This window comes from Pseudophryne corroboree, chromosome 3, assembly GCF_028390025.1.
Source record: "Pseudophryne corroboree isolate aPseCor3 chromosome 3, aPseCor3.hap2, whole genome shotgun sequence".
In the NCBI taxonomy this organism is placed as follows: Eukaryota; Metazoa; Chordata; class Amphibia; order Anura; family Myobatrachidae; genus Pseudophryne; species Pseudophryne corroboree.
This window is the reverse complement of record NC_086446.1, coordinates 7,612,555-7,639,897: the sequence shown is the minus strand read 5'-3', so window position 1 is coordinate 7,639,897 and position 27,343 is coordinate 7,612,555. Positions and strand designations below refer to the sequence as shown.

General features: G+C 46.4%; 1 protein-coding gene across 1 annotated transcript in view; it reads left to right on the top strand.

Annotated features, from left to right (window-relative positions):
* The window catches only part of LOC135054533 (zinc finger protein 585A-like), a 70,352-nt gene that overhangs the window by 1,515 nt on the left and 41,494 nt on the right, over positions 1 to 27,343 (top strand). The window contains exons 2-7 of the mRNA XM_063957676.1: positions 450 to 594; positions 11,844 to 12,035; positions 12,820 to 12,898; positions 13,017 to 13,114; positions 13,272 to 13,629; positions 24,587 to 25,905. Coding sequence (XP_063813746.1) covers positions 517 to 594; positions 11,844 to 12,035; positions 12,820 to 12,898; positions 13,017 to 13,114; positions 13,272 to 13,629; positions 24,587 to 25,905 — 2,124 coding nt within the window. The 5' untranslated portion in view covers positions 450 to 516. The remainder of the gene's footprint in view (positions 1 to 449; positions 595 to 11,843; positions 12,036 to 12,819; positions 12,899 to 13,016; positions 13,115 to 13,271; positions 13,630 to 24,586; positions 25,906 to 27,343) is intronic.

Genomic DNA, 27,343 nt, shown 5'->3' with positions numbered 1-27,343 from the left:
GTGTCCTGTTATTATTATTATACTGGAGGAGCAGCCTGTGGTGTCATGTTGTTGTTATTATTATTATTATTATTATTATACAGGGGGAGTAGCCTGTGGTGTCCTGTTATTATTATACTGGAGGAGCAGCCTGTGGTGTCATGTTGTTGTTGTTGTTGTTGTTGTTGTTGTTGTTGTTATTATTATTATTGTTGCGATGATATGTGATTTCATCATTTGTGCAGAGTCACATATTACCTGAGACTGATGGAATTCTGTATTGTTTGTCCCTTGTTTCCTCCATTCTGGTGCCCTGTCCCTGTATTATTACCCTCTTCTTTTTTCTTTTACTATTGGTGTAACATTATGCAGTTCAGCGTTATGTGACGGCCTCTAAGGAGCCTTATGGGGCTCATTCTTACATATCTATTACTTGTGTTCTCTGTGATTTGTCTTATATTTATTCCTAGACACTACATCTGTGAGGAACCTTTGTCTTTATTATACATATTCTGTATTCTCACTGATTAACTGAGGATGGATACGGACAGGAGTCAGAAGACTGAGATGATAATAAATATCACCCTGGAGATCATCTACCTGCTGACTGGAGAGGTGAGGGGATCTGGGAGCGTCACAATGACGTCACTTATATCTATAGTAATAATACAGGGACATGACTGGGGAGGTGAGGATACCTGGGAGCGTCACAGTAACATCACATATCTATAGTAATAATATGTGGACATGACTGGGGAAATGAGGGGATCTGGGAGGGTCACAGTGACATCACTTATCTATAGTAATAATACAGGGACATGACTGGGGAGGTTAGGGGATATGGGAGCGTCACAGTGACATCACTTATAGCTATAGTAATAATGCAGGGACATGACTGGGGAGGTGAGGGGATCTGGGAGTGTCACAGTGACATCACTTATCTATAGTAATAATACTGGGACATGACTGGGGAGGTGAGGGAATCTGGGAGTGTCACAGTGACATCACTTCTATCAATAGTAATAATACAGGGACATGACTGGGTCGGTCAGGGGATCTGGGAGCATCACAGTGACGTTACGTATATCAATAGTAATAATACAGGGACATGACTTGGGAAGTAAGGGGAAATGGAAGTATCACAGTGACGTTACTTATATCTATAGTAATAATACAGGGACATGACTGGGGAGGTGAGGGGATCTGAGAGCGTTACAGTGATGTCACATAGCTATAGTAATAATATAGGGTCAAGACTGGGGAGGTGAGGTGATCTGAAAGTGTCACAGTGAAATCACTTATATCTATAGTAATAATACAGGGACATGACTGGGGAGGTGAGGGGATATGGGAGCATCACAGTGACATCACTTATATCTATAGAAATAATACAGGTGCATGACTGGGGAGTTGAGGGGATCTGGGAGCGTCACAGTGATGTCACATAGTTATAGTAATAATACAGGGACATGACTGGGGAGGTGGGGGGATATGGGAGCGTCACAGTGACATCACTTATATCTATAGAAATAATACAGGTGCATGACTATGGAGGTGAGGGGATCTGGGAGCGTCACAGTGATGTCACATAGTTATAGTAATAATACAGGGACATGACTGGGGAGGTGAGGGGATCTGGGGGTGTCACAGTGACATCACTTATATCTATAGAAATAATACAGGTGCATGACTGGGGAGGTGAGGGGATCTGGGAGAGTTACAGTGACATCACATATCTATAGTAATAATACAGGGACATGATGGGGAGGTGAGGGGCTCTGGGACAGTCACAGTGACATCACATATCTATAGTAATAATACAGGGACATGATGGGGAGGTGAGGGGATCTGGGAGCATCACAGTGACATCACTTATATCTGTAGTAATAATACAGGTACATGACTGGGGACATGAGGGGATTTGGGAGTGTCACAATTACATCACTTATTTCTCTAGTAAAAATACAGGAACATGACTGGGGAGGTGAAGGGATCTGGGAGCGTCACTGTGACATCACTTATATCTATAGTAATAATACAGGGACATGACTGGGGAGGTGAGGGGATCTGGGAGTGTCACTGTGATGTCACATATCTATAATGATAATAAATGGACAGGACTGGGGAGGTGAGGGGATCTGAGAGCATCACAGTGACATCACTTTTCTCTAACGTCCTTGAGGATGCTGGGACTCCGTAAGGACCATGGGGAATAGACGGGCTCCGCAGGAGATAAGGCACTTTAAAAAAGCTTTGGATTCTGGGTGTGCACTGGCTCCTCCCTCTATGCCCCTCCTCCAGACCTCAGTTTTACACTGTGCCCAGACCAAGATGGGTGCACTGCAGAGAGCTCTCCAGCGTGCTCTGCCTGAAAGCATTTTTGTTTGGATTTTTCTTTCTACTTTTTACTACTTTTTCACAGGGAGCACTGCTGGCAACAGGCTCCCTGCATCTAGGGACTGAGGAGAGAGGAGCAGACCTTCTTGTCTAAGATAGGCTCTGCTTCCTCGGCTACTGGACACCATTAGCTCCAGAGGGGGTGAACGCAGGTTCTTACTGGGCGTCCACCCCCGGAGCCGCGCTGCCGTTCTCCTCACAGAGCCAGAAGTACAGAAGTCAGAAGACGTCTCAGGCGGCAGAAGCCTTCAGCTTCACTGAGGTAACGCACAGCACTGCAGGTGTGCTTCATTGCTCCCATACACCTCGCATACTACGGTTACTGTAAGGGTGCAGGGCGTAGGGGGGGGGGGCGCCCTGGGCAGCAATATAAACCTCTGCATGGCAAATAGACTATATACATGTACAGGTGGGCTCTGTACATGTATATAAAAGAGCCCCCGCCATATTTTACTAAGTTTGAGCGGGACAGAAGCCCGCCGCCGAGGGGGCGCGGCTTCTCCCTCAGCACTCACCAGCGCCATTTTCTCTCCACAGCACTGCTGAGAGGAAGCTCCCCGGACTCTCCCTTGCTTACACACGGTGAAAGGGTGCTTAAAAGAGAGGGGGGGGGGGGCACATAATTGGCGGTTTACATATTACACAGTGCTGCTGGGGAAAAACATTTTGTGTTGGTCTCCAGGGTAATTGCGCTGGGGTGTGTGCTGGCATACTCTCTGTGGGGTAAATTTACTAAGCTCCCGATTTTGACCGAGATGCCGTTTTTTCATCAAAGTGTCATCTCGGTAATTTACTAAGCAATAATCACGGCAGTGATGAGGGCATTCGTAATATTTTGAAGTCCTAGGAAAAAAATCACGAATGAATACACCATCGGTCAAAACGCGGCTGTTTAAGTATGAATCTCGGTCATTTACTAAGAAGTGCAAAGCAAAAAAAAAACAAACACTGCCGTGAAAAATTACAACTCGTAAAAAAGTGCTAAAAAAAAACAGACCTTTATTTTTTATTCGTGATTGGATAGGCATGCACGGATCCATGAGATCCGTGCATGTATATCAGTGGGAAGGGGTGGGAAAGTGCTTTTTTTTTCAAAAAAAATTGCGTGGGGTCCCACCTCCTAAGCATAACCAGCCTCGGGCTCTTTGAGCCGATCCTGGTTGCAAAAATATGGGGAAAAAATTGACAGGGGTTCCCCCATATTTAAGCAACCAGCATCGGGCTCTGCGCCTGGTCCTGGTTCCAAAAATACGGGGGACAAAAAGAGTAGGGGTCCCCCGTATTTTCAAAACCAGCACCGGGCTTCACTAGCTGGACAGATAATGCCACAGCCGGGGGTCACTTTTATATAGTGCCCTGCGGCCGTGGCATCAAAAATCCAACTAGTCACCCCTGGCCGGGGTACCCTGGGGGAGTGGGGACCCCTTCAATCAAGGGGTCCCCCCCCCCCCCCAGCCACCCAAGGGCCAGGGGTGAAGCCCGAGGCTGTCCCCCCCCATCCAATGGGCTGCGGATGGGGGGGCTGATATCCTTTGTTGTAAAAGAAAAGATATTGTTTTTAGTAGCAGTACTACAAGTCCCAGCAAGCCTCCCCCGCATGCTGGTACTTGGAGAACCACAAGTACCAGCATGCGGCGGAAAAACGGGCTCGCTGGTACCTGTAGTACTACTACTAAAAAAATACCCAAAAAAACACAAGACACACACACCGTGAAAGTATAATTTTATTACATACATACACACATACATACATACTTACCTTATGTTCCCACGCAGGTCGGTCCTCTTCTCCAGTAGAATCCAAGGGGTACCTGTTGAAGAAATTATACTCACGAGATCCAGGGGTCCAGGGTCCTCGGGGAATCCAGGTGTAATCCACGTACTTGAAAAAAAAAAAAAAAACGGACACCCGAGCCACGCACTAAAAGGGGACCCATGTTTGCACATGGATCCCCTTTTCCCGACTGCCAGAAACCCACTCTGACTGATGTCTAAGTGGGTTTCTTCAGCCAATCAGGGAGTGCCACGTTGTAGCACTCTCCTGATCGGCTGTGTGCTCCTGTACTGAGTGACAGGCGGCACACGGCAGTGTTACAATGTAGCGCCTATGCGCTCCATTGTAACCAATGCTGGGAACTTTCTGCTCAGCGGTGACGTCACTTTAGGTCAACCGCAGGGCAGAAAGTTCCCAGCATTGGTTACAATGTAGCGCATAGGCGCTACATTGTAACACTGCCGTGTGCTGCCTGTCAGTTAGGACAGGAGCACACAGCCGATCAGGAGAGTGCTACAACGTGGCGCTCCCTGATTGGCTGAAGAAACCCACTTAGCCAGAAGTCAGAGTGGGTTTCTGGCATTCGGGGAAAGGTGACCCATGTGAAAACATGGGTCCCCTTTCAGTTCGTGGCTCGGCTCTGCGTTTTGTTTTTTTATTCAAGTACCTGGATTATAAATGCATGCGACGAGGACCCAGGGCCCCTGGATCTCGTGAGTATAATTTATTCAACAGGTACCCCTTGGATTCTACTGGAGAAGAGGACCGACCTGCGTGGGAACATAAGGTAAGTATGTATGTATGTGTGTATGTATGTAATAAAATTATACTTTCACGGTGTGTGTGTCTTGTGTTTTTTTGGGTATTTTTTTAGTAGTAGTATTACAGGTACCAGCGGGCCCGTTTTTCCGCCGCATGCTGGTACTTGTGGTTCTCCAAGTACCAGCATGCGGGGGAGGCTTGCTGGGACTTGTAGTACTGCTACTAAAAACAATATCTTTTCTTTTACAACAAAGGATATCAGCCCCCCCATCCGCAGCCCATTGGATGGGGGGGGACAGCCTCGGGCTTCACCCCTGGCCCTTGGGTGGCTGGGGGGGGGGGGGGACCCCTTGATTGAAGGGGTCCCCACTCCCCCAGGGTACCCCGGCCAGGGGTGACTAGTTGGATTTTTGATGCCACGGCCGCAGGGCACTATATAAAAGTGACCCCCGGCTGTGGCATTATCTGTCCAGCTAGTGAAGCCCGGTGCTGGTTTTGAAAATACGGGGGACCCCTACTCTTTTTGTCCCCCGTATTTTTGGAACCAGGACCAGGCGCAGAGCCCGATGCTGGTTGCTTAAATATGGGGGAACCCCTGTCAATTTTTTCCCCATATTTTTGCAACCAGGATCGGCTCAAAGAGCCCGAGGCTGGTTATGCTTAGGAGGGGGGACCCCACGCAATTTTTTTAAAATTTTTTACAGTGTTTAATTAAAAAAAAAAAAAAAAAATGAACCCCAGCACGGATCACACAGATCCGGCCGAGATTAATTGTAAAAAAGTCGGCAGTGTTTTGCTAATCACTGCCGTAAAAAAAAAAAAAAAAACACGAATGACATCGACATCGGAAGAAAAGAAAAACCCGAATACGACAGCTTAGTAAATTAGTCGTAATAAATTCAAAAAGTTGCAGTTTTACACTTTCGATGTCATTCGTGATTGAACTTTGACCTTTTTCCGAAAATTACGAATGTTAGTAAATTTACCCCTGTCTGTCTCTCCAAAGGGCCTTGGCAGGGATACTGTCTTCAGAAAAGGGGTTCCTTGTGTGTGTGAAGTGTGTCGGTACGCGTGTGTCGACATGTTTGACGAGGAAGGCTCGCTTACTGTGGAGGGGGAGTGTTTGAATGTCAGGTCGCCGTCAGCAACGCCGACACCGGAATCGGTGGATATGCTGAATGTCTTGAATGCAAATGTTAATCTATTGCATAAAAGGTTAGACAAGGCAGAAGCTAGGGATCAGTCAGGTAGCCAGTCCATACCTGTCCCTGTGGCGCCAGGGCCTTCGGGGTCTCAGAAGCGCACCATATCCCCGATCGATGACACAGATACCGACACAGATACTGACTCTAGTGTCGACTATGAAGATGCAAAATTACAGCCAAAGGTGTCTAAGGGTATACGGTACATGATTATGGCCATTAAAGAGGTTTTGCATATTTTTGAGGAACCCCCTGTCCCTGACACGAGGGTGCACATGTATAAAGAGAAAAAGCCTGAAGTCACTTTTCCATCATCATCATTTGAATTAAGTGAATTGTGCAAAAAGGTTTGGGACTCTCCAGATAGGAGACCACAAGTTCCCAAAAGGATTCTTATGGCGTTTCCTTTTCCACAAACTTAGAGGATACGCTGGGAATCTTCACCAAAAGTGGACAAGGCGCTGACATGCTTGTCCAAAAAGGTGGCACTGCCTTCTCAGGATACGGCTTCCCTCAAGGAACCGGCTGATCGCAGGCAGGAAATTACCTTGAAGCACATTTACACTCACTCCGATACTATTGCTAGACCGGCTATGGCGTTGGCCTGGGTTTGTAGTGCGGTGGTGGCATGGGCAGATTCCTTATCTGCGGAGATTGACACCTTAGATAGGGATGCCATTCAAATGACCATAGAGCATATCAGAGATGCTGCCTTGTATATGAGAGATGCACAGAGAGACATTTGTTTATTAAGCTCCAGAATAAATGCTATGTCTATTTCTGCTAGGCGACTCCTGTGGACCCGGCAGTGGACGGGAGATGCCGATTCTAAGCGGCACATGGAGTCCTTGCCGTACAAGGGGGGGGGGGGAGTTGTTTGGAGACGGCCTCTCGGACCTTGTCTCTACGGCTACGGCTGGTAAGTCGAATTTCTTACCTTATGTCCCCCCGCAGCATACTAAGAAGGCACCTCATTATCAAATGCAGTCCTTTCATTCCAATAAAAACAAGAAGGTGCAGGCATCGTCCTTTGTTACCAGAGGAAAAGGGAGGGGAAAGAAGCTGCACACAGCTAGTTCCCAAGAGCAGAAGTCCTCCCCTGCGTTTGCAAAGTCCACGGCATGACGCTGGGGCTTCCCGGGGGGAGGCAGATCTGGTGGGGGCTCGTCTTCGGTTTTTCAGCCACGTCTGGGTTCAATCGCAGGTGGATCCCTGGGCAGTAGAGATTGTTGCTCAGGGATACAGGCTAGAATTTGAAGACTTGCCTCCTCGACGGTTTCTCAAATCGGCTCTGCCGACTTCCCCGTCAGAGAGGGAGTCAGTGTTGACAGCAATACAAAAATTGTATGTTCAACAGGTGATTGTCACAGTTCCTCATCTCCAGCAGGGAGAGGGATATTATTCAACCCTGGTTGTGGTCCCGAAACCGGACGGTTCGGTCAGGCCCATTTTAAACCTGAAATCTCTGAAATTGTACTTGAAAAGGTTCAAGTTCAAAATGGAATCACTCCGGGTGGTCATCGCCAGCCTGGAGGGGGGGGGGTTGGATGGTGTTCCTGGACATCAAGGATGCATACCTTCATGTTCCAATATTCCCCCCCCCCCATCAGGCGTTCCTGAGATTTGCAGTGCGGGACTGTCACTACCAATTTCAGACGTTGCCGTTTGGGCTTTCCACAGCCCCGAGGGTTTTCACCAAGTTAATGGCGGAAATGATGGTGCTCCTGCGCAGGCAGGGGGTCACAATTATCCCATACTTGGACGATCTCCTCATAAAGGCGAGATCTCGGGAGAAGTTGCTGGACAGCGTGTCTCTGTCCATGAAGACGTTGCAGCTACACGGCTGGATTCTCAATATACCGAAGTCCCAGCTAGTTCCTACAATGCGTCTGACCTTTCTGGGCCTGATCCTAGACACAGACCAGAAAAAAGTTTTTCTTCCGATCGAAAAGGTTCAGGAACTCATGACCATGGTCAGGAACCTATTGAAACCAAAGAAGGTTTCAGTGCATCAGTGCACGCGGGTCCTGGGGAAGATGGTGGCTTCATACGAGGCCATCCCTTTCGGCAGATTCCACGTGAGGACTTTTCAATGGGATCTCTTGGACAAGTAGTCCGGGTCCCATTTACAAATGCATCAAAGGATCACCCTGTCTCCCAGGACCAGGGTATCTCTCCTGTGGTGGCTGAACAGTGCTTACCTTCTAGAGGGTCGCAGGTTCGGCATTCAGGACTGGGTCCTCGTGACCACGGACCCAAGCCTCTGAGGCTGGGGAGCAGTGGCACTGGGAAGAAATTTCCATGGTCTCTGATCAAGCCTGGAGACTTGTCTCCACATCAACGTCCTGGAGTTGAGGGCCATATACAACGCCCTGCGTCAAGCGGAGAATGGTTCTGATTCAGTCAGACAATGTCACGGCAGTGGCTCATATAAACCGCCAAGGCTGAATAAGGAGCAGAGTGGCCATGGCAGAAGCGACCAGGATTCTACGCTGGGCGGAAGGCCATGTAAGCGCGCTGTCAGAGGTGTTCATCCCGGGGTTGGACAACTGGGAGGCGGACTTCCTCAGCAGGCACGTCCTGCATCCGGGGGAGTGGGGACTTCATCAAGAAGTCTTTGCACAGATCGCGGATCGGTGGGGCCTCCCTAAAATAGACATGATGGCGTCCCATCTCAACAAAAAGCTAAAGCGGTATTGCGCCAGGTCAAGGGACCCTCTGGCGGTAGCGGTAGACGCTCTGGTGACACCTTGGGTATTCAGATAGGTCTATGTGTTTCCTCCTCTTCCTCTCATACCCAAGGTGTTGAGAATTGTAAGAATAAGCAGGGTCAGAACAATCCTCATTGTTCCAGATTGACCACGGAGGACTTGGTATCCGAAACTGCAAGAGTTGCTCACAGAAGATCTTCTTCCTCTAAGGCAGGACCTGCTGCAGCAGGGGCCCTGTCTGTTCCAAGACTTACTGCGGCTGCGTTTGACGGCATGACGGTTGAACGCCGGATCCTAGCTGAAAAAGGAATTCCAGAGGAAGTAATTCCTACCCTGATGAAGGCTAGGAAAGACGTGACATTGAAACATTATCACCGTATATGGCGGAAATATGTTTCTTGGTGTGAGGCCAGAGCTGCTCCTACGGAGGAGTTCCATTTGGGCCGTCTACTACAATTCCTTCAACAGGAGTGACCTTAGGCCTAAAATTAGGGTCCATAAAGGTGCAGATTTCGGTCTTATCCATTTTCTTTCAAAGAGAATTGGCCTCTCTTCCTGAGGTACAGACTTTTGTGAAGGGGGTGCCGCATATTCAGCCTCCCTTTGTGCCTCCGGTGGCACCTTGGGATCTTAACGTGGTGTTACGTTTCCTCAAGTCACTTTGGTTTGAACCACTTAAAACGATGGAGTTGAAATACCTCACGTGGAAAGTGGTCATGTTGTTGGCGTTCGCTTCGGCAAGACGTGTTTCAGAATTGGCGACTTTATCGCATAAAAGCCCATACTTGGTTTTTCACGTGGATAGGGCAGAGTTGAGGACTCGTCCTCACTTTCTGCCAAAAGTGGTCTCATCTTTTCATGTGAACCAACCTATTGTCGTGCCTGCGGCTACAACGGACTTGGAGGATTCCGAGTCCCTGGATGTAGTCAGGGCTTTGAAGATTTATGTGACCAGAACGGCTCGGATCAGGAAGACTGAAGCTTTGTTTGTTCTGTATGCGGCCAACAAGGTTGGCGCCCCTGCTTCAAAGCAGACTATTGCTCGCTGGATCTGTAACACAATTCAGCAGGCGCATTCTACAGCAGGATTGCCGTTACCGAAATCGGTTAAGGCCCACTCCACTAGGAAAGTGGGCTCTTCTTGGGCGGCTGCCCGAGGGGTCTCGGCATTACAGTTGTGCCGAGCAGCTACTTGGTCGGGGACAAACACCTTTGCAAAGTTCTATAAGTTTGATACCCTGGCTGAGGAGGACCTCCTGTATGCTCAATCGGTGCTGCAGAGTCATCCGCACTCTCCCGCTCGTTTGGGAGCTTTGGTATAATCCCCAAGGTCCTTACGGAGTGCCAGCATCCTTAAGGACATTAGAGAAAATAAGATTTTACTTACTGGTAAATCTATTTCTCGTAGTCCGTAGAGGATGCTGGGCGCCCGTCCCAAGTGCGGACTTCTTCTGCATGACTTGTATATAGTTATTGCTTACATAAGGGTTATGTTATAGTTTTCGGTGATACCGTGGCTATGTTGTTGTTCATACTGTTAACTGGGTAAGTTTATCTTAAGTTATACAGTGTGATTGGTGTGGCTGGTATGAATCTCGCCCTTAGATTTACAAAAATCCTTCCTCGTACTGTCCATCTCCTCTGGGCACAGTTTCCCTAACTGAGGTCTGGAGGAGGGGCATAGAGGGAGGAGCCAGTGCACACCCAGAATCCAAAGCTTTCTTAAAGGGCCCTATCTCCTGCGGAGCCCGTCTATTCCCCATGGTCCTTACGGAGTCCCAGCATCCTCTACGGACTACGAGAAATAGATTTACCGGTAAGTAAAATCTTATTATATCTATAGTAATACAGGGACATGATTGGGGAAGTGAGGGGATCTGGGAGTATCACAGTGATGTTACTTATATCTATAGCAATAATACAGGTACATGACTGGGGAGTTGAGGGGATCTGGAAGCATCACAGTGACATCACTTACTGTATATCTATAGTAATACAGGGACATGACTGGGGAATTGAGAGGTCTGGGTGTATCGCTGTAATGTCACATATCTATAATAATAATACAGGGACATGACTGGGGAGGTAAGGGGATCTGTGAGCATCACAGTGACGTCACAAAGCTAGGGACATGATTGGGGAGGTGAGGGTTTCTGGGAGTATCACAGTGACGTTACTTATATCTATAGTAATAATACAGGGACAAGACTGGGGAGGTGATGGGATCTGGGAGTGTCATAGTGACATCACTTATATCTCTAGTAATAATACAGGGACATGACTAGGGAGGTGAGGGGCTCTGGGAGCGTCACAGTGACATCACTTATATCTATAGTAATAATACAGGGACATGACTGGGGAGGTGATGGGGTCTGAGAGTGTCACAGTGACATCACTTTTATCTATAGTAATAATACAGGGACATGACTAGGGAGGTGAGGGGCTCTGGGAGTATCACAGTGACATTACTTATATCTATAGTAATAATACAGGGACATGACTGGGGAGGTGAGGTTATCTGGTTAGGTGAGGTGGTCTGGGAGTATCACAGTGACATTACTTAAATCTATAGTAATAATACAGAGACATGACTGGGGAGGTGAGGGCATCTGGGAGCGTCACAGTGACATCACATATCTATAGTAATACAGTGACATGATTGGGGAGGTGAGGGGTTCTGGGAGTGTCACAGTGACACCACTTATATCTATAGTAATAATACAGGGACATGACTGGGGAGGTGAGGGCATCTTGGAGCGTCACAGTGATGTCACATATCTATAATAATAATAATAATAATACAGGGGCATGACAGAGTAGGTGTGGGGATCTGGGCGTGTTACAGTGACGTCACATATCTATAGTAATAATACAGAGGCATGATGGGAAGGTGAGGGGATCTGCGAGCGTCACAGTGACATCACTTGTATCTATAGTAATAATACAGGGACGTGACTGGGGAGGTGAGGAGTTATGGAAGTTTATACAATGATATTTGATGTGTCCCCCTATACCCAGGGTTACACGGTAGTGAGGAAGACATCCGGTAAGTTCGAGACACCCAGCAGCTGTCCCCGTGTGTCAGGAAGACTGAGCAGAACCCAGAGCCCCATCACGGTGCCTCCACCTCACTCACTGATACATGAGAGACACAATAACCAGAAGATCCTAGAACTCACCAACAAGATCATTCAGCTGCTGACTGGAGAGGTGACTGCTGGGAATGGGACATTATACAGTAACACCGGGGAACGTGTCTGGGTGATGACTGGAGAGGTGACTGCTGGGAATGGGACATTATACAGTAACACCAGGGGATGTGTCTGGGTGATGACTGGAGAGGTGGCTGCTGGGAATGGGACATTATACAGTAACACCAGGGGATGTGTCTGGGTGATGACTGGAGAGGTGACTGCTGGGAATGGGGTATTATACAGTAACACCAGGGGATGTGTCTGGGTGATGACTGGAGAGGTGGCTGCTGGGAATGGGACATTATACAGTAACACCAGGGGATGTGTCTGGGTGATGACTGGAGAGGTGGCTGCTGGGAATGGGACATTATACAGTAACACCAGGGGATGTGTCTGGGTGATGACTGGAGAGGTGACTGCTGGGAATGGGACATTATACAGTAACACCAGGGGATGTGTCTGGGTGATGACTGGAGAGGTGGCTGCTGGGAATGGGACATTATACAGTAACACCAGGGGATGTGTCTGGGTGATGACTGGAGAGGTGACTGCTGGGAATGGGGCATTATACAGTAACACCAGGGGATGTGTCTGGGTGATGACTGGAGAGGTGGCTGCTGGGAATGGGACATTATACAGTAACACCAGGCGACGTGTCTGGGTGATAACTGGAGAGGTGACTGCTGGGAATGGGACATTATACAGTAACACCAGGGGATGTGTCTGGTTGATGACTGTATCACTGTGTGTGTCAGGTTCCTATAAGGTGTCAGGATATCCCTGTCTATGTCTCCATGCAGGAGCAAGAGTATATAGAGGAACACAGGGGTCTGTACAAGGACGTGATGATGGAGAATCACCGGCCCCTCACATCACTGGGTAAGAGGAGACTGTCATGTATTGTACAAGGGAGAGCAGGTATGGGGGGCCCTATATACACACATCATCTGATAATCACATATATACAATGTACTCAGTCACTTTGTGTCTCCTACAGATGGGCATAGTAACAGAGATACCCCAGAGAGATGTCCCCGTCCTCTGTATTCCCAGGACTGTACAGAGAAGAGTCACAGGACCCCACAGGAGAATCAGGTAGGTGGGATTTAGGGTCTAGACAATATACCAAAGTGACTGTAACTATGTGATCTGTAGAGGAGCTGTGTGTGTCTTATACACTGATATTATACTGTTTACTATCAAATAATGAAATAAGCCTTATTATAAAGTGTTCATTATTGTTGGTATTTAGGGTGAAGATAGGAGTAATGTGACTGATATGAAGGCAGAAGATATAGAGGGAGAAGAAGAGATGTATGTGACTGATATAAAGGCAGAAGATATAGAGGGAGAAGAAGAGACGTATGTGACTGATATGAAGACAGAAGATATAGAGGGAGAAGAAGAGATGTATGTGACTGATATGAAGGCAGAAGATATAGAGGGAGAAGAGACGTACGTGACTGATATGAAGGCAGAAGATATAGAGGGAGAAGAAGAGACGTGTGTGACTGATATGAAGGCAGAAGATATAGAGGGAGAAGAAGAGACGTATGTGAAGGATGATCTGCAGTGTAAGGAGGAGGAAATCCCTACAGATATCAGCACAGGTGAGCAATAAACACTTTATTTTATTTATTTACAGTTCCTTATATAGTGCATCAAATTCTGTTGCTCTTTACAATTGGAAACAGTGATAAAATAAAACCAAACGAGTGAAAACAGTGAGATAACAAGAATAGGTAATAACAGAAATTCATAGAGGTAGGACGGCCCTGCTTTCAAGCTTACAATCTATAGGGAAGTAGGCATTGATAGACAAGGATAGGTGTTGACTATTGCAAAAAGGTCCACCAGATTGCAAAAGTCCTTGGTGGGCTGTATGATATGGTTACACAGCAATGTTGGCCTGGTGTTGGGAGGATGGGAAAGTGAAGAAAGTAAAAACATGTGAGGTTATGTGTGGACTCTACAGTGGGGATGTAATTGGAAAGTAAAGTATATGAAGCTATGTGGGCATTTCCAGAATTCGATAAACTCACCTTCAGGAATTGCTTAAAGTTTTGGAGACTAGAGGCGAGTCTTATTGTGCGTGGGAGGGCATTCCACTATTTTATTACAGAATAGAGTCCCATATTCTCCTTCCTTAGTCACTACAGCAATATCTCATTCTACACCCTTTTCTGTCAGTACAAACTAATGAGAGATATGTATCTGACCATTGGAGGAGTCCAGAGCCATCAGCCCCTATTATACTCCTGCTCTCCCATTCGCATCATGTCACTGTATGTTACCAGCCCAGAGATCTGACCAGTCTCCTCACGACACTCTCTGGTGTATCATATACATCAGGGGACATCAGCCCCTATTATACTCCTGCTCTCCCCCTCACATCATGTAATTTTGTGTTACCAGTCCAGAGATCTGACCAGTCTCCTACCCATACACTCTGGTGTATCTCATACATCAGGAGCCATCAGCCCCTATTATACTCCTGCTCCCCCTCACGTCATATCACTGTGTGTTACCAGCCCAGAGATCTGACCAGTCTCCTCCCCACACTCTCTGGTGTATCTCATACATCAGGAGTCATCAGCCCCTATTATACTCCTCCTCTCTCCCTCACATCATGTCACTGTGTGTTACCAGCCCAGAGATCTGACTTGTCTCCTCACCACACTCTCTGGTGTATCTCATACATCAGGGGACATCAGCCCCTATTATACTCCTGCTCTCTCCCTCACATCATGTCACTGTGTGTTACCAGCCCAGAGATCTGACCAGTCTCTTCCCCCATACTCTCTAGTGTATCTCATACATCAGGAGCCATCAGCCTGTATTATAATCCTGCTCTCCCCTCACATCATGTCACTGTGTTACTAGCTCCGAGAACTGACCAGTCTCCTCCCCACACTCTCTAGTGTATCTCATACATCAGTAGCCATCAGTCCCTATTATAGTCCTGCTCTCCCCCTCACATCATGTCACTGTGTGTTACCAGCACAGAGATCTGACTTGTCTCCTCCCCACACTCTCTGGTGTATCTCATACATCAGGGGACCTCAGCCCCTATTATACTCCTGCTCTCCCCCTCACATCATGTCACTGTGTGTTACCAGCCCAGAGATCTGACCAGTCTCCTGCCTACACACTCTGGTGTATCTCATACATCAGGAGCCATCAGCCCCTATTATACTCCTGCTCTCCACCTCACATCATGTCACTGTGTGTTACCAGCCCAGAGATCTGACCAGTCTTCTTCCCACACTCTATGGTGTATGTTATACATCAGGAGCCATCAGCCCCTATTATACTCCTGCTCTCCCCCTCACATCATGTCACTGTGTGTTACCAGCCCAGAGATCTGACTTGTCTCCTCACCACACTCTCTGGTGTATCTCATACATCAGGGGACATCAGCCCCTATTATACTCCTGCTCTCTCCCTCACATCATGTCACTGTGTGTTACCAGCCCAGAGATCTGACCAGTCTCTTCCCCCATACTCTCTGGTGTATCTCATACATCAGGAGCCATCAGCCTGTATTATAATCCTGCTCTCCCCTCACATCATGTCACTGTGTGTTACCAGCACAGAGATCTGACTTGTCTCCTCCCCACACTCTCTGGTGTATCTCATACATCAGGGGACCTCAGCCCCTATTATACTCCTGCTCTCCCCCTCACATCATGTCACTGTGTGTTACCAGCCCAGAGATCTGACCAGTCTCCTGCCTACACACTCTGGTGTATCTCATACATCAGGAGCCATCAGCCCCTATTATACTCCTGCTCTCCCCCTCACATCATGTCACTGTGTGTTACCAGCCCAGAGATCTGACCAGTCTCCTTCCCACACACTCTGGTGTATCTCATACATCAGGAGCCATCAGCCCCTATTATACTCCTGCTCTACCCCTCACATCATGTCACTGTGTGTTACCAGCCCAGAGATCTGACCAGTCTCTTCCCCCATATTCTCTGGTGTATCTCATACATCAGGAGCCTTCAGTCTGTATTATACTCCTGCTCTCCCCTCACATCATGTCACTGTGTTACTAGCTCAGAGAACTGACCAGTCTCCTCCCCACACTCTCTGGTGTATTTTATACATCAGTAGCCATCAGCTCCTATTATACTCCTGCTCTCCTCCTCACATCATGTCACTGTGTGTTATCAGCCCAGAGATCTGACCAGTCTCCTCCCCACACTCTCTGGTGTATTTTATACATCAGTAGCCATCAGCACCTATTATACTCCTGCTCTCCCCCTCACATCATGTCACTGTGTGTTACCAGCCCAGAAATCTGACTTGTCTCCTCCCCACACTCTCTGGTGTATCTCATACATCAGGAGCCATCAGACCCTATAATACTCCTTCTCTCCCCCTCACATCATGTCACTGTGTGTTACCAGCCCAGAGATCTGACCAGTCTCCTCTCCACACACTCTGGTGTATCTCATACATCAGTAGCCATCAGCCCCTATTATACTCCTGCTCCCCCTCACGTCATATCACTGTGTTTTATCAGCCCAGAGATCTGACCAGTCTCCTCCCAACACCCTTTGGTATATCTCATACATCAGGAGCCATCAGCCCCTATTATACTCCTGCTCTCCCCCTCACATCATGTAATTTTGTGTTACCAGCCCATAGATCTGACCAGTCTCCTCACGACACTCTCTGGTGTATCATATACATCAGGGGACATCAGCCCCTATTATACTCCTGCTCTCCCCCTCACATCATGTAATTTTGTGTTACCAGTCATGAGATTTGACCAGTCTCCTCCCCACACACTCTGGTGTATCTCATACATCAGGAGCCATCAGCCCCTATTATACTCCTGCTCTCCCCCTCACATCATGTCACTGTGTGGTTACCAGCCCAGAGATCTGACCAGTCTCCTCCCCACATTCTCTGGTGTATCATATACATCAGGGGACATCAGCCCCTATTATACTCGTGCTCTCCCCCTCACATCATGTAATTTTGTGTTACCAGTCCAGAGATCTGACCAGTCTCCTCCCCACACTCTCTGGTGTATCTCATACATCAGGAGCCATCAGCCCCTATTATACTCCTGCTCTCCCCCTCACATCATGTCACTGTGTGTTACCAGCCCAGAGATCTGACCAGTCTCCTCCCCGCACTCTCTGGTGTATCTCATACATCAGGAGCCATCAGTCCCTATCATACTCCTGCTCTCCCCCTCACATCATGTCACTGTGTGTTACCAGCCCAGAGATCTGGACAGTTTCCTCCCAACACTCTGTAGTGTATCTCATACATCAGGAACCATCAACTCCTAGTATACTCGTGCTCTCCCCCTCACATCATGTCACTGTGTGTTGTCAGCCCAGAAATCTGACCAGTCTCCACCCCACACTTTCTCATACATCAGAAGACATCTGTTACTATTCTTCTCCTTCTCCTGTTATAGCAGTGAGCAGCACAGTTGGTGTAATGGCAAGCATTACTGAATCACAGAGGTGAGGTTGTGGGTTCAAGTCCCTTACTGCATGGAGTTTGTATTTTCTCCCTGTTCTTTTATGGGTTTCCTCCCACAATCCAAAAATTATACCAGCTGAGCAACTAGTGTATATGTGTTTGCCTATGTGGTAAGGGATATAGACTGTTAGCCCCTGGGACTGAGGTAAGTGGGCGGATATTCTCTGTAAAGTGCTGAGGAATATGTATGTGCTATATATGGATAACTGGTAGCGAATGATCATGCATATCCCTGATCTGATCAGCTCCGGCTGCCAGGTTTGTCTGCTGTCCCTCATGTGGGTGTGACTGACCTCCCCCTGACCTTAGCTGCTGCCCTGATCTTGTGCTTCCCACGCTGTGCACCAGAAATGCGTAATTCCCAGCTCTGCTAACAGTACATTACGCGTATACTGCCCACTGTGTGCGAGCCTGGAGGTAGCAGTATTCCGTCACCTGATGTGAGGGTACGGGGCTCACAGATCATTTCCAGTATTAGATGGAAAGGTGAAATGTTTATGATTAAGGACAAGTTGCACCACAGCATGGCACTCAGTAACAGGAGCAGAGAGTCCAGTAATGTCCCGCGGCTCTGGACAGTCTGCCGTTGATCCAACGTACGTTTCAGCAGGGGTGATGTATAGAGGCAGTGACCAGGATAAGGGGCCGGTGACAGGTCTAAATAATCCCAAAGTTATTTGTCCCACACGGCCTCTTGGCAGAGCATCAACGCTTGTCCACTATAAGAGACAATCACTGACTGCAAAGCTCTCCGGTAGCCATTCCTACCCCCTCTCACCCCCAATAGCGTAATCACTCAGGAGTGTCTGATGCTCCCCTTCCACTCATGACTTAAAATAATAGTCCTAGTAAAGAATAATACATTTTGACATGAATAACTTGATTGCATTTTCATAAACTGAATCTGATAGATATATTGTGTATTGTATATTTGCTTAGTTCTTATAATGTAGTAAGGGGAATGGGTCACCTCAATCTGCTCCCACCTGCTCTGCTCTGCTCCCTTCTGTCCAGTCCCTCCCCCAACTGTGACTGCTGACTTCATCTCTCCTCTCCGTCCCCTCAAAATACAAGACAAAAGTGTAGGAAACAGATACTTATCACCCACCCAAAAGCTCAGACAGATGACAGAGCAGATGTGTGGTTACGTTCTACAAAGATGGGCGACACAAAGATATTACAGAGACACTGGCAGGTACTTTGTGCAGATGAAGATTTAGACAAAGGTGTGGGAGATACAATCTCCAGCTGGAGAAGATCAAGAAATCACTTTTTCAATGGACAACTAGCATATGGACAATTGACAGTTATGAGCTATTCGTTCATTATTTCTCCGGCTGGGTCCACAGGTTATCCACAGGATAACAATGGGATATGATGGAGCGACAGCGGATTGGCACCAAAGATCACAAGCTTTCAGTCCTCCCAGGATGCAATGGGCTCGTCCATATAGCCCCGCCCACTGGCTCAGGCAAATCAGTTTTTTGTTTGGTGCGGCAGGAGCCGGACCATGGTCACAGGGCTGCTGTTCTATGGCAGCCCTAAGCTTTATTATTTTATTTTTAATAGTCTAACTATGTTTTTGAGTGATCTTTCCTAACAGCGTCTTAAACGCATATTGGAAAGAGTCGCTCCAACAACGCTTACCCACGGTTCAAGTGCTGTGTCGACGGGCGTCTGTGTCGGATATACTAGCAGGTCCACCAGAAGTTACCAGGCTGTGGCCGGAGCATGGGGAGAAGGTAAGGCACCGGTTCCACTTAGAAGGGGAATACGGACACCACCGCACTGGTTTGGGAGGAGACTACCAAACAGTAGCTGATGCACCGCCACCACGGATGCTCCAGAGCTAGGCATTAGGGATCATAAAGTGCCAGGAATGGTATGAGGCTGGGATCCCTAGGGTTGATGTCAGCATGGGCAGTCAGACGCTCTCCTGGTCGCCCCTCCCCCCAGTTCATGACCAGTTTCCGTCGGTCTCCCGCCATGAACTGTTGCCTCACTTCCGTCTCAGACGCTACCATGAGGTGTCTCGGTCGCAGCATAGGCCGCTGCGTCTGTGTACACTAAACTCTACCGCGAGGAGACCCAGTCGCAGGACAGGCGTCTGTATGACCGGTGCGCTTGTATGCACAGTGCGTCTATGTCCGCTTAAAGTTCCCGGAGCGACAGTGTACACTAGTATCGTCTGGATCCACTCGGCGTTTGCTAATATATTGATCGATCTTGGAAGTGAGGTGAGTCTCCCTGTATCCCACTCTACTGAGTACAGGTTATACAGCACTACAATTCTTTCTACTTTTGTCAGTATGAATAGTTAAATGTAAGTGCCTATTGCATATGAGTCTTTACATTACTGTGGTTTTCTTCGCATTACGTCTGAATACGTTCGGATCTGTTGTGCTCAAATGACTAATATATAACATGTGACTGACTGCTAGTGTGATTGCTGACTTTATATATGTTTGTCAGTGGTTTCTTCTGAACCTCAATGCTGGTGCATGGGATGGGGTCAGATTGATATCACTTTAATAAGGTAAAGTGATTACAGTCACTAACTGTAGTACACTGTGAAAAGCTGATTATTTATCATGTCTAAGAGCGGCAAAAGTGACGAGGTTACACTGACAGTAACACCAACACTTATAACATGTTTGTCCTGCAAAACGGGATTATCCTCTCAGGATCTGGCACATGATGTGCAAATTGTTTTGATTTTGCAACACTGTTAGCAACACTGATTTTGTACATATTTATACCTCTATGTGAGAGATTGGGACTTTCTTATCAACAATTATTTATAATTCAAGATACCCTAGATATCTATGAATTTGTATGATCACCACAAACTGTCACCTCTGCTTAAATATTTCATCTGTATTACCAGCATATATACTGGCTGACAAATGCGTAGGATATAATCTAATCAGTAATAATGTGTGAATATTAATTGATTTCCTATATATGAAAGTCATTATAATATTATTATTATTATTTTCATGCACTTTGGCATAGGAGAACAAGAGAGGATTCGCTCTAATATTCTGAATACTATTTGAATGAATTAGTTTAAACAAATTTACATTTCTGATTTTTATCAGAGCTTCCTCTCTTCTGAGCACTCTCTCATCTGGCTGATAGCTGTGCTGGCTTGGGTTCTGCCCTTCCCAGCGTACACTTGGTTATCACAACAGAAAGCAGAAGTGTTCCTTCTTCCTTCTGCCTTGATCTTAAGGGGAGTTAGATCAATCAATTCATGATCTTCCCCTATTTAAAACTGGTGAAGGTTCTCCTTTCCAACACTCTCTCATCTGGAAAAGCCTGGGGCCCAGTTATCCAGTGACGCATAGCAGGCAGAGTACAGACAGCAGAAGTGGGTTCTCTCTTCCTTCATAAGTCATCTTCATCATTCAAGGTCGTACTATCCTGAGAGTAGCCCGATCTTCTATCTCGGAAGCTGATAGGATAGACCTGGTTAGTACTTTGAAGGGGGACCACTTAGGAATACCAGGCACTGTGGATATCACTAAGATGATCACTCATATCTTCATGTAAAAACACTGGTGGGGCAGTCCTAATCTGCTCACTCTCTCTCATCTAATCCATATTTCACCTCTTTTTATCTTCTATTTTTATTAATTATTTAATATGTTTGGACCATATAGGTCGATATTTTAACGGAATAAAATAAAAGTTAAGTTTTAGATTATTTATCATCATATCACTTCACCTGATACTGATTAATTATCATCACCATTTTCAATTAAGAGTGCTCCCGAAAAGGTTTTCTTTTGTCTTGTCTCTTTTTATGTAGACAAGTGGGGTTTGCCAGAGATAGATCTCATGGCGTCCCATCTGAACAACAAAGTGCCAGTATACGGGTCAAGAACAAAGGATCCCGGAGCGATCTTTGTGGACCCTCTATCAATCAAATGGGATTTACATCTGGCATATCTGTTTCCTCCGATCATCTTGCTACCCAAGCTGGTGTGGAAAATAAAGCAAGAAAAGGGTGCCATGATTCTAATAGCTCCAGCTTGGCCCAGCGATTGGTATACAGATCTGCAAAGTATGTCAATGGATGCTCCAATTCTGCTCCCTCAACGTCCAGATCTACTGATGCAGTGTCCTTGTTATCACAGGCAGCTGGATCGACTGTCGTTGACGGCGTGGTTCTTGAAACCTCTATCCTGAAGTCAAGAGGATTCTCACAACAGGTAATTCAAACAATGCTCAGAGCAAGGAAACCCTCCTCAGCTCGCATTTATCACCGAATATGGCAGACCTATATTCATTGGTGCAGTAAAGGAAATATAGACCCAAAATCTTTCCAAGTTTCCAGGGTCTTAGATTTCCTTCAAGCAGGAATGGATAAGGGTTTGAAGGTGGCTTCCTTGAGAGTGCAAGTATCAGCATTGACTGTATGGTTCCAAAAGAAAATTGCCAATTTACAGGATGTGCGTACTGTTTTCCAGGGAATGCTGCGCATTCAACTGGCTTTTGTTCCTCCGGCAGTGCCTTGGGACTTAAGTCTAGTTCTCAAAGCCCTTCAAGTTGCTCTGTTTGAACCACTTAATAAAGTGGATCTGAAATTGTTGACTGCTAAAGTTCTCTTTTTTTACTGACTATGACATCAGCTAGAAGAGTGTCAGATTTAGGAGCGCTGTCATGCCGTTCTTCTTTTCTGATTTTTTTATCCAGATAAAACAGTTCTCAGAACTAGGTCTGGGTATCTTCCTAAGTTGGTGTCTATATTCCACCTTCATGAAGAAATTGTAGTCCCGGCTTTTCAGGTATCGGGACTGTCTGCGGGAGAAGCGTCGCTGGACGTAGTCCGGGCGTTAAGGATCTACTTGGATCGTACCAGTGCCTTCAGAAAGACAGATTCTCTCTCCATTCTCTACGGATTTCACAAGAGAGGATGGCCAGCTACTAAACAGACGCTATCAAGATGGCTTCGAATGACGATTTCAGAAGCGTATTCTCAAGATGATCTCCCTGTTACGGCTAATGTCTTGCTCACTCTACTCGTAAGGTAGGTCCTTCATGGGCAGCACAACATGGTGCTTCAGCAGAACAGATATGTAAGGCAGCCACATGGTCTTCCATTAACACTTTCATTAGACATTATGCCTTGTATACTTTTGCCTCTCATGACGCTAAATTCGGGCGCAAGGTTCTCCTGTCCAATCAGGAGTGTACCCACCACTAAATTGCTTTGGGCTAAATTGCTTTGAGAAATCCCATTGTTATCCTGTGGATAATCTGTGGGCCCAGCCGATGAAATATACGTTATGGTAAGAACTTACCGTTGATAACGGTATTTCTCCTATGTCCACAGGTTCCACAAGGATCCCACCCTGATGCAACTGATTTGGGGATCTTTATACTCGCTAAACTCGTCCCTCTTGCATGGAAGGGTGTGCATGTGTGTTCTTCTCGCCTTAATAGGGCTCTACATGATGCTCCTGCCTAAATGATTTGGAATACAACTGATTTGCCTGAGACAGTGGGCGGGGATATATGGACGAGCCCGTTGCATCCTGGGAGGACTGAAAGCTTGTGATCGTTTGGTGCCAATCCGCTGTAGCTCCATCATATCCCATTGTTATCCTGTGGAACCTGTGGACATAGGAGAAATACCGTTATCAACGATAAGTTCTTACCATAACGTATATTTCTTCATCAATTTAGCAGGCAAAGGGTCTAGAGGTGATTCCAAGTGTTGAATTTGCATTTTTAAGCAGTTGCTGTGAACCCACAACATGCAGTTAAATGAGACAAAATCAGACAGATCGCAGGGACCTTCAGACTGGCCAAATAATCAAATTTATATTGACCTAACCGTATAGTATCCCATCTTCCACCTATTGTATCACACCATTGTCACCAAAATCTCCCTTTTTTTCAAACACACCAAACACATTTTCACTCAGTAAATTGGGATGTATTCCTCCCTTTCTAGAAATAATTCAGCAATCTTATATCCTGAAACCCCCCAAAAAACCCTAAAAAAACTTTGTTGACCTTTTGTGTGTCGACCATGCCCACGTCAACCTAATGACCATGTCGACCTTCCATATGTATTGACCTAGACATGTCAACTTTCGGTCAGTGTCGACCTACTTACTGTTGACCTTCAGTGGTCAAACTAGTGACTGACGACCTAAAGACCGGATACCAGTTTAGTTATTTTTAGATTTATATATTATATTTTAAGTTAGTAGTTCCCAAACTTGGTGCCGTGAGGCACTTCCAGAGGTGCTTCAGGTTGGTGGTCCAGCACTAGGGTGCCATGATTCAAGAAAGTTTGGGAACCACTGTTATAAGGCAATTCTTTCCTCTGCCACTGTAAATTGTGCGGCAGTATCAGCAAAGACGGTGTTGATGAGCTTCTGATTCAGTGTGGGGCTGAAGGGATCTGCCCACACAGAGAAGAAAAAGGGTGGACAGACAGTCCAGGTGGAGACTGCTGTTAGAGCCCAGGGTGCCTGGAGGCCAGTGGGGGCTATGAAGCCACATTCTTATCCGCAAGAGGCAGGGAGAACCAGAATACACACATGTGGCGCACCTGTGGGTTTGTGTGCTGTAATAGAAATCCAGAGGGAATGTGACCCTGACTGCAGCCTGTTCATTTGCCAGAAAAAGGGAGTACCAGCTTCCATTCCCAGTACATGTCACCACACCTTGCATTACATTTTTATCTTCTGCAGTGGAAGTACTATATCTAGGGAGATATCTTTGTGATCTATTGGCGTATAATTTCTGGTGAAGATGGCAGAATATCGCAATGTAAGAGCCTCTGAATGAGGCTTGATAGTAGGTACATTCTGCAGTCACTTAGATGGGAGCAGGCTCTTTTAGGAAGACAATGCATCACCCTACAGGTCTGGAGCCACCATATTATGGCTGGAGGAGCATTCCTCTGAGTCTGACATCAGAAATTGGACCCCTCATTTGCCATATCTGAACCCAGTAGCACTCCACTGGGGAATATTATAAATTGTACCTTATTATGGAGAGACATTCAATTTTCTGTACACTTATTCCCAACAGATGAATGTAACAGAAGGAATATCTCAGAAGAAAATCTAATTTCATCTTCAGGTTGTAAAACAGAAGATGATGACATCACACAAGATTCTCCTGGAGAAACCCCTACTGCTCTACTCGTACCTCCTGTACCTCAAAATGTGCTTGTGTCATGTGGTCCCTCTAATCAAAGGGAATGTTCTGATAACACTGATATTGGGTCATCTTCTACAGCTCTGACAGTAGATAAAATATTTCCCTGTTCTATAGATGACAGATGTTTTACACAGACCGCACAGCTTATAACCAATCATCCAGCTAAGGGAGGTGAGAAACCATTTCCATGTTCTGAGTGTGGGAAATGTTTTACACACAACTCACGTCTTGTTACACATCAGAGAAGTCACACAGGTGAGAAACCATTTCCATGTTCTGAGTGTGGGAAAAGTTTTACCGATAAATCAAATCTTGTTACACATCAGAGAAGTCACACAGGTGAGAAGCCATTTCCATGTTCTGAGTGTGGGAAAAGTTTTACACACAAGTCACATCTTGTTGCACATCAGAGAAGTCACACAGGTGAGAAGCCATTTCCATGTTCTGAGTGTGGGAAATGTTTTACACACAACTCACGTCTTGTTAAACATCAGAGAAGTCACACAGGTGAGAAACCATTTCCATGTTCTGAGTGTGGGAAATGTTTTGCTGATAAATCAAATCTTGTTACACATCAGAGAAGTCACACAGGTGACAAGCCATTTCCATGTTCTGAGTGTGGGAAATGTTTTACATGGAAATCACTTCTATGTCTACATGAGAGAATACATACAGGTGAGAAGCCATTTCCATGTTCACAGTGTGGGAAATGTTTTACCAAAAAATCAAATCTTGTTACACATCAGAGAAGTCACACAGGTGACAAGCCATTTCCATGTTCTGAGTGTGGGAAATGTTTTACACACAAGTCATGTCTTGTTAAACATCAGAGAAGTCACACAGGTGACAATCCATTTCCATGTTCTGAGTGTGGGAAATGTTTTACACGGAAATCACTTCTATGCCTACATGAGAGAATACATATAGGTGAGAAGCCATTTCCATGTTCACAGTGTGGGAAATGTTTTACCAATAAATCAAATCTTGTTACACATCAGAGAAGTCACACAGGTGACAAGCCATTTCCATGTTCTGAGTGTGGGAAACGTTTTACACACAAGTCACGTCTTGTTAAACATCAGAGAAGTCACACAGGTGAGAGGCCATTTCCATGTTCTGAGTGTGGGAATTGTTTTAGCGATAAATCATCTGTTGTTAGACATCAGAAACTTCACACACATGAGAATGTGTAGCATGACAGTAATCGAATCTTGATAAAACTATACTTTATTAACACTAGTTAAAATTTGTATATATGCAGATGGAAAGTTATTTATCTTACAAATAAATCTAATTTCTCACATGTTTTTGTTAAAGGGCTGAGCTGGAATGATTTGTGTTATTTCTCTAGCATCCGTAAGGGATATTGGGGACAGAATTAGTGCAATGGGGTATAGATGGGTCCAAAGGAGCAAGTGCACTTTAAAATTCTTCACTGGGTGTGCTGGCTCCTCCCCTCTAGGCCCCCTCCTACAGCTCAGTTTAGATAAAGTTCCCTCAGGAGAGGATGCACACTCTAAAGCTCCAGAGTTTTTCTTCATTTTATTTCTAAGTTTTATTTATTTCGGTATGCTGTTTGGGCAACAGCATACCTGTGCTGTGGGAGTTATGGGGGAGACGGTCACCGGCCTCTTGAGGTGCAGAGCCGCTTTCCCGCTGAGGGGCTGTTTGTTCAGCGAGGCATGGATCCTTGGCTGTTGCAGCCGCAGCATGCCGCAAACCCTTAACACTGCGTGAAGGTGATCATCAGTGGTGAGTACCAACCAGAGGCCCCGCTAGGGGGGGACCCATTATAGTTCCTGCATGAGACTGGCTAACTAGAGTGAACCAAGCATTTATGTGAGGTTTTACATGTTAAAGGAGACATGTCCAGTATAAATATACAGCAGTAGCACCGGCGCCATGTCGGGGGGCGGGGCTACATGAGAGCAGGCTCAGCGGCATTTTGGCACCTTCCTCTGCATGAGCAGCAGCTGCAGCAGCCTACACAGCTCCTCCAGAACTGTCCCTGTATACACTGGTACCGGGTATAGGGAGGGGGGGGCACTATTATTGTGCACAATAATCCCCTGGGGGATTTTATCAGTAATCTCACTGTTTTACTCATGTATATCAAATGCTGACAACCTCACTGGGGCCGGCCAGCGTTGGGTGCGCTGGAGTCTCTCTTCTCTGTCTCCTCTCACATTCAATAGGGCAGGCTTGTCATATATAATATCAGGCTGTATTGTGTGTGTATATTATACCTGTTTTTCTAATCACTATGGTAAAACAAAAGTCTTGTAGTGTGTGTAATGTCAGGTTCTCTCCTAGTAAATCCAGCTCATTATCATGTGAGCAGTGTAGTCAGACATCTCATGCTGATACTAATGTGGGGGAGAATGCAGAGCCCCCCTGGTTGGGGGCTATAAAACTATGATGTCTGATATGTCTTCTCAGCTCACTGCAACTGCAAACAAGACACAAGAACTGCAACAAGCAGTGGCTAGCCTTACTGCTAAGCATCCCTCCCTGCCTGCTTCACAGAAACCTGCTCTACCAGCACTCCTATCAGATGATACTGATGATATACATCCCACCCCGATTCAGGGTATTGAACCCCTCATATTGGATATTGGGGAGGTG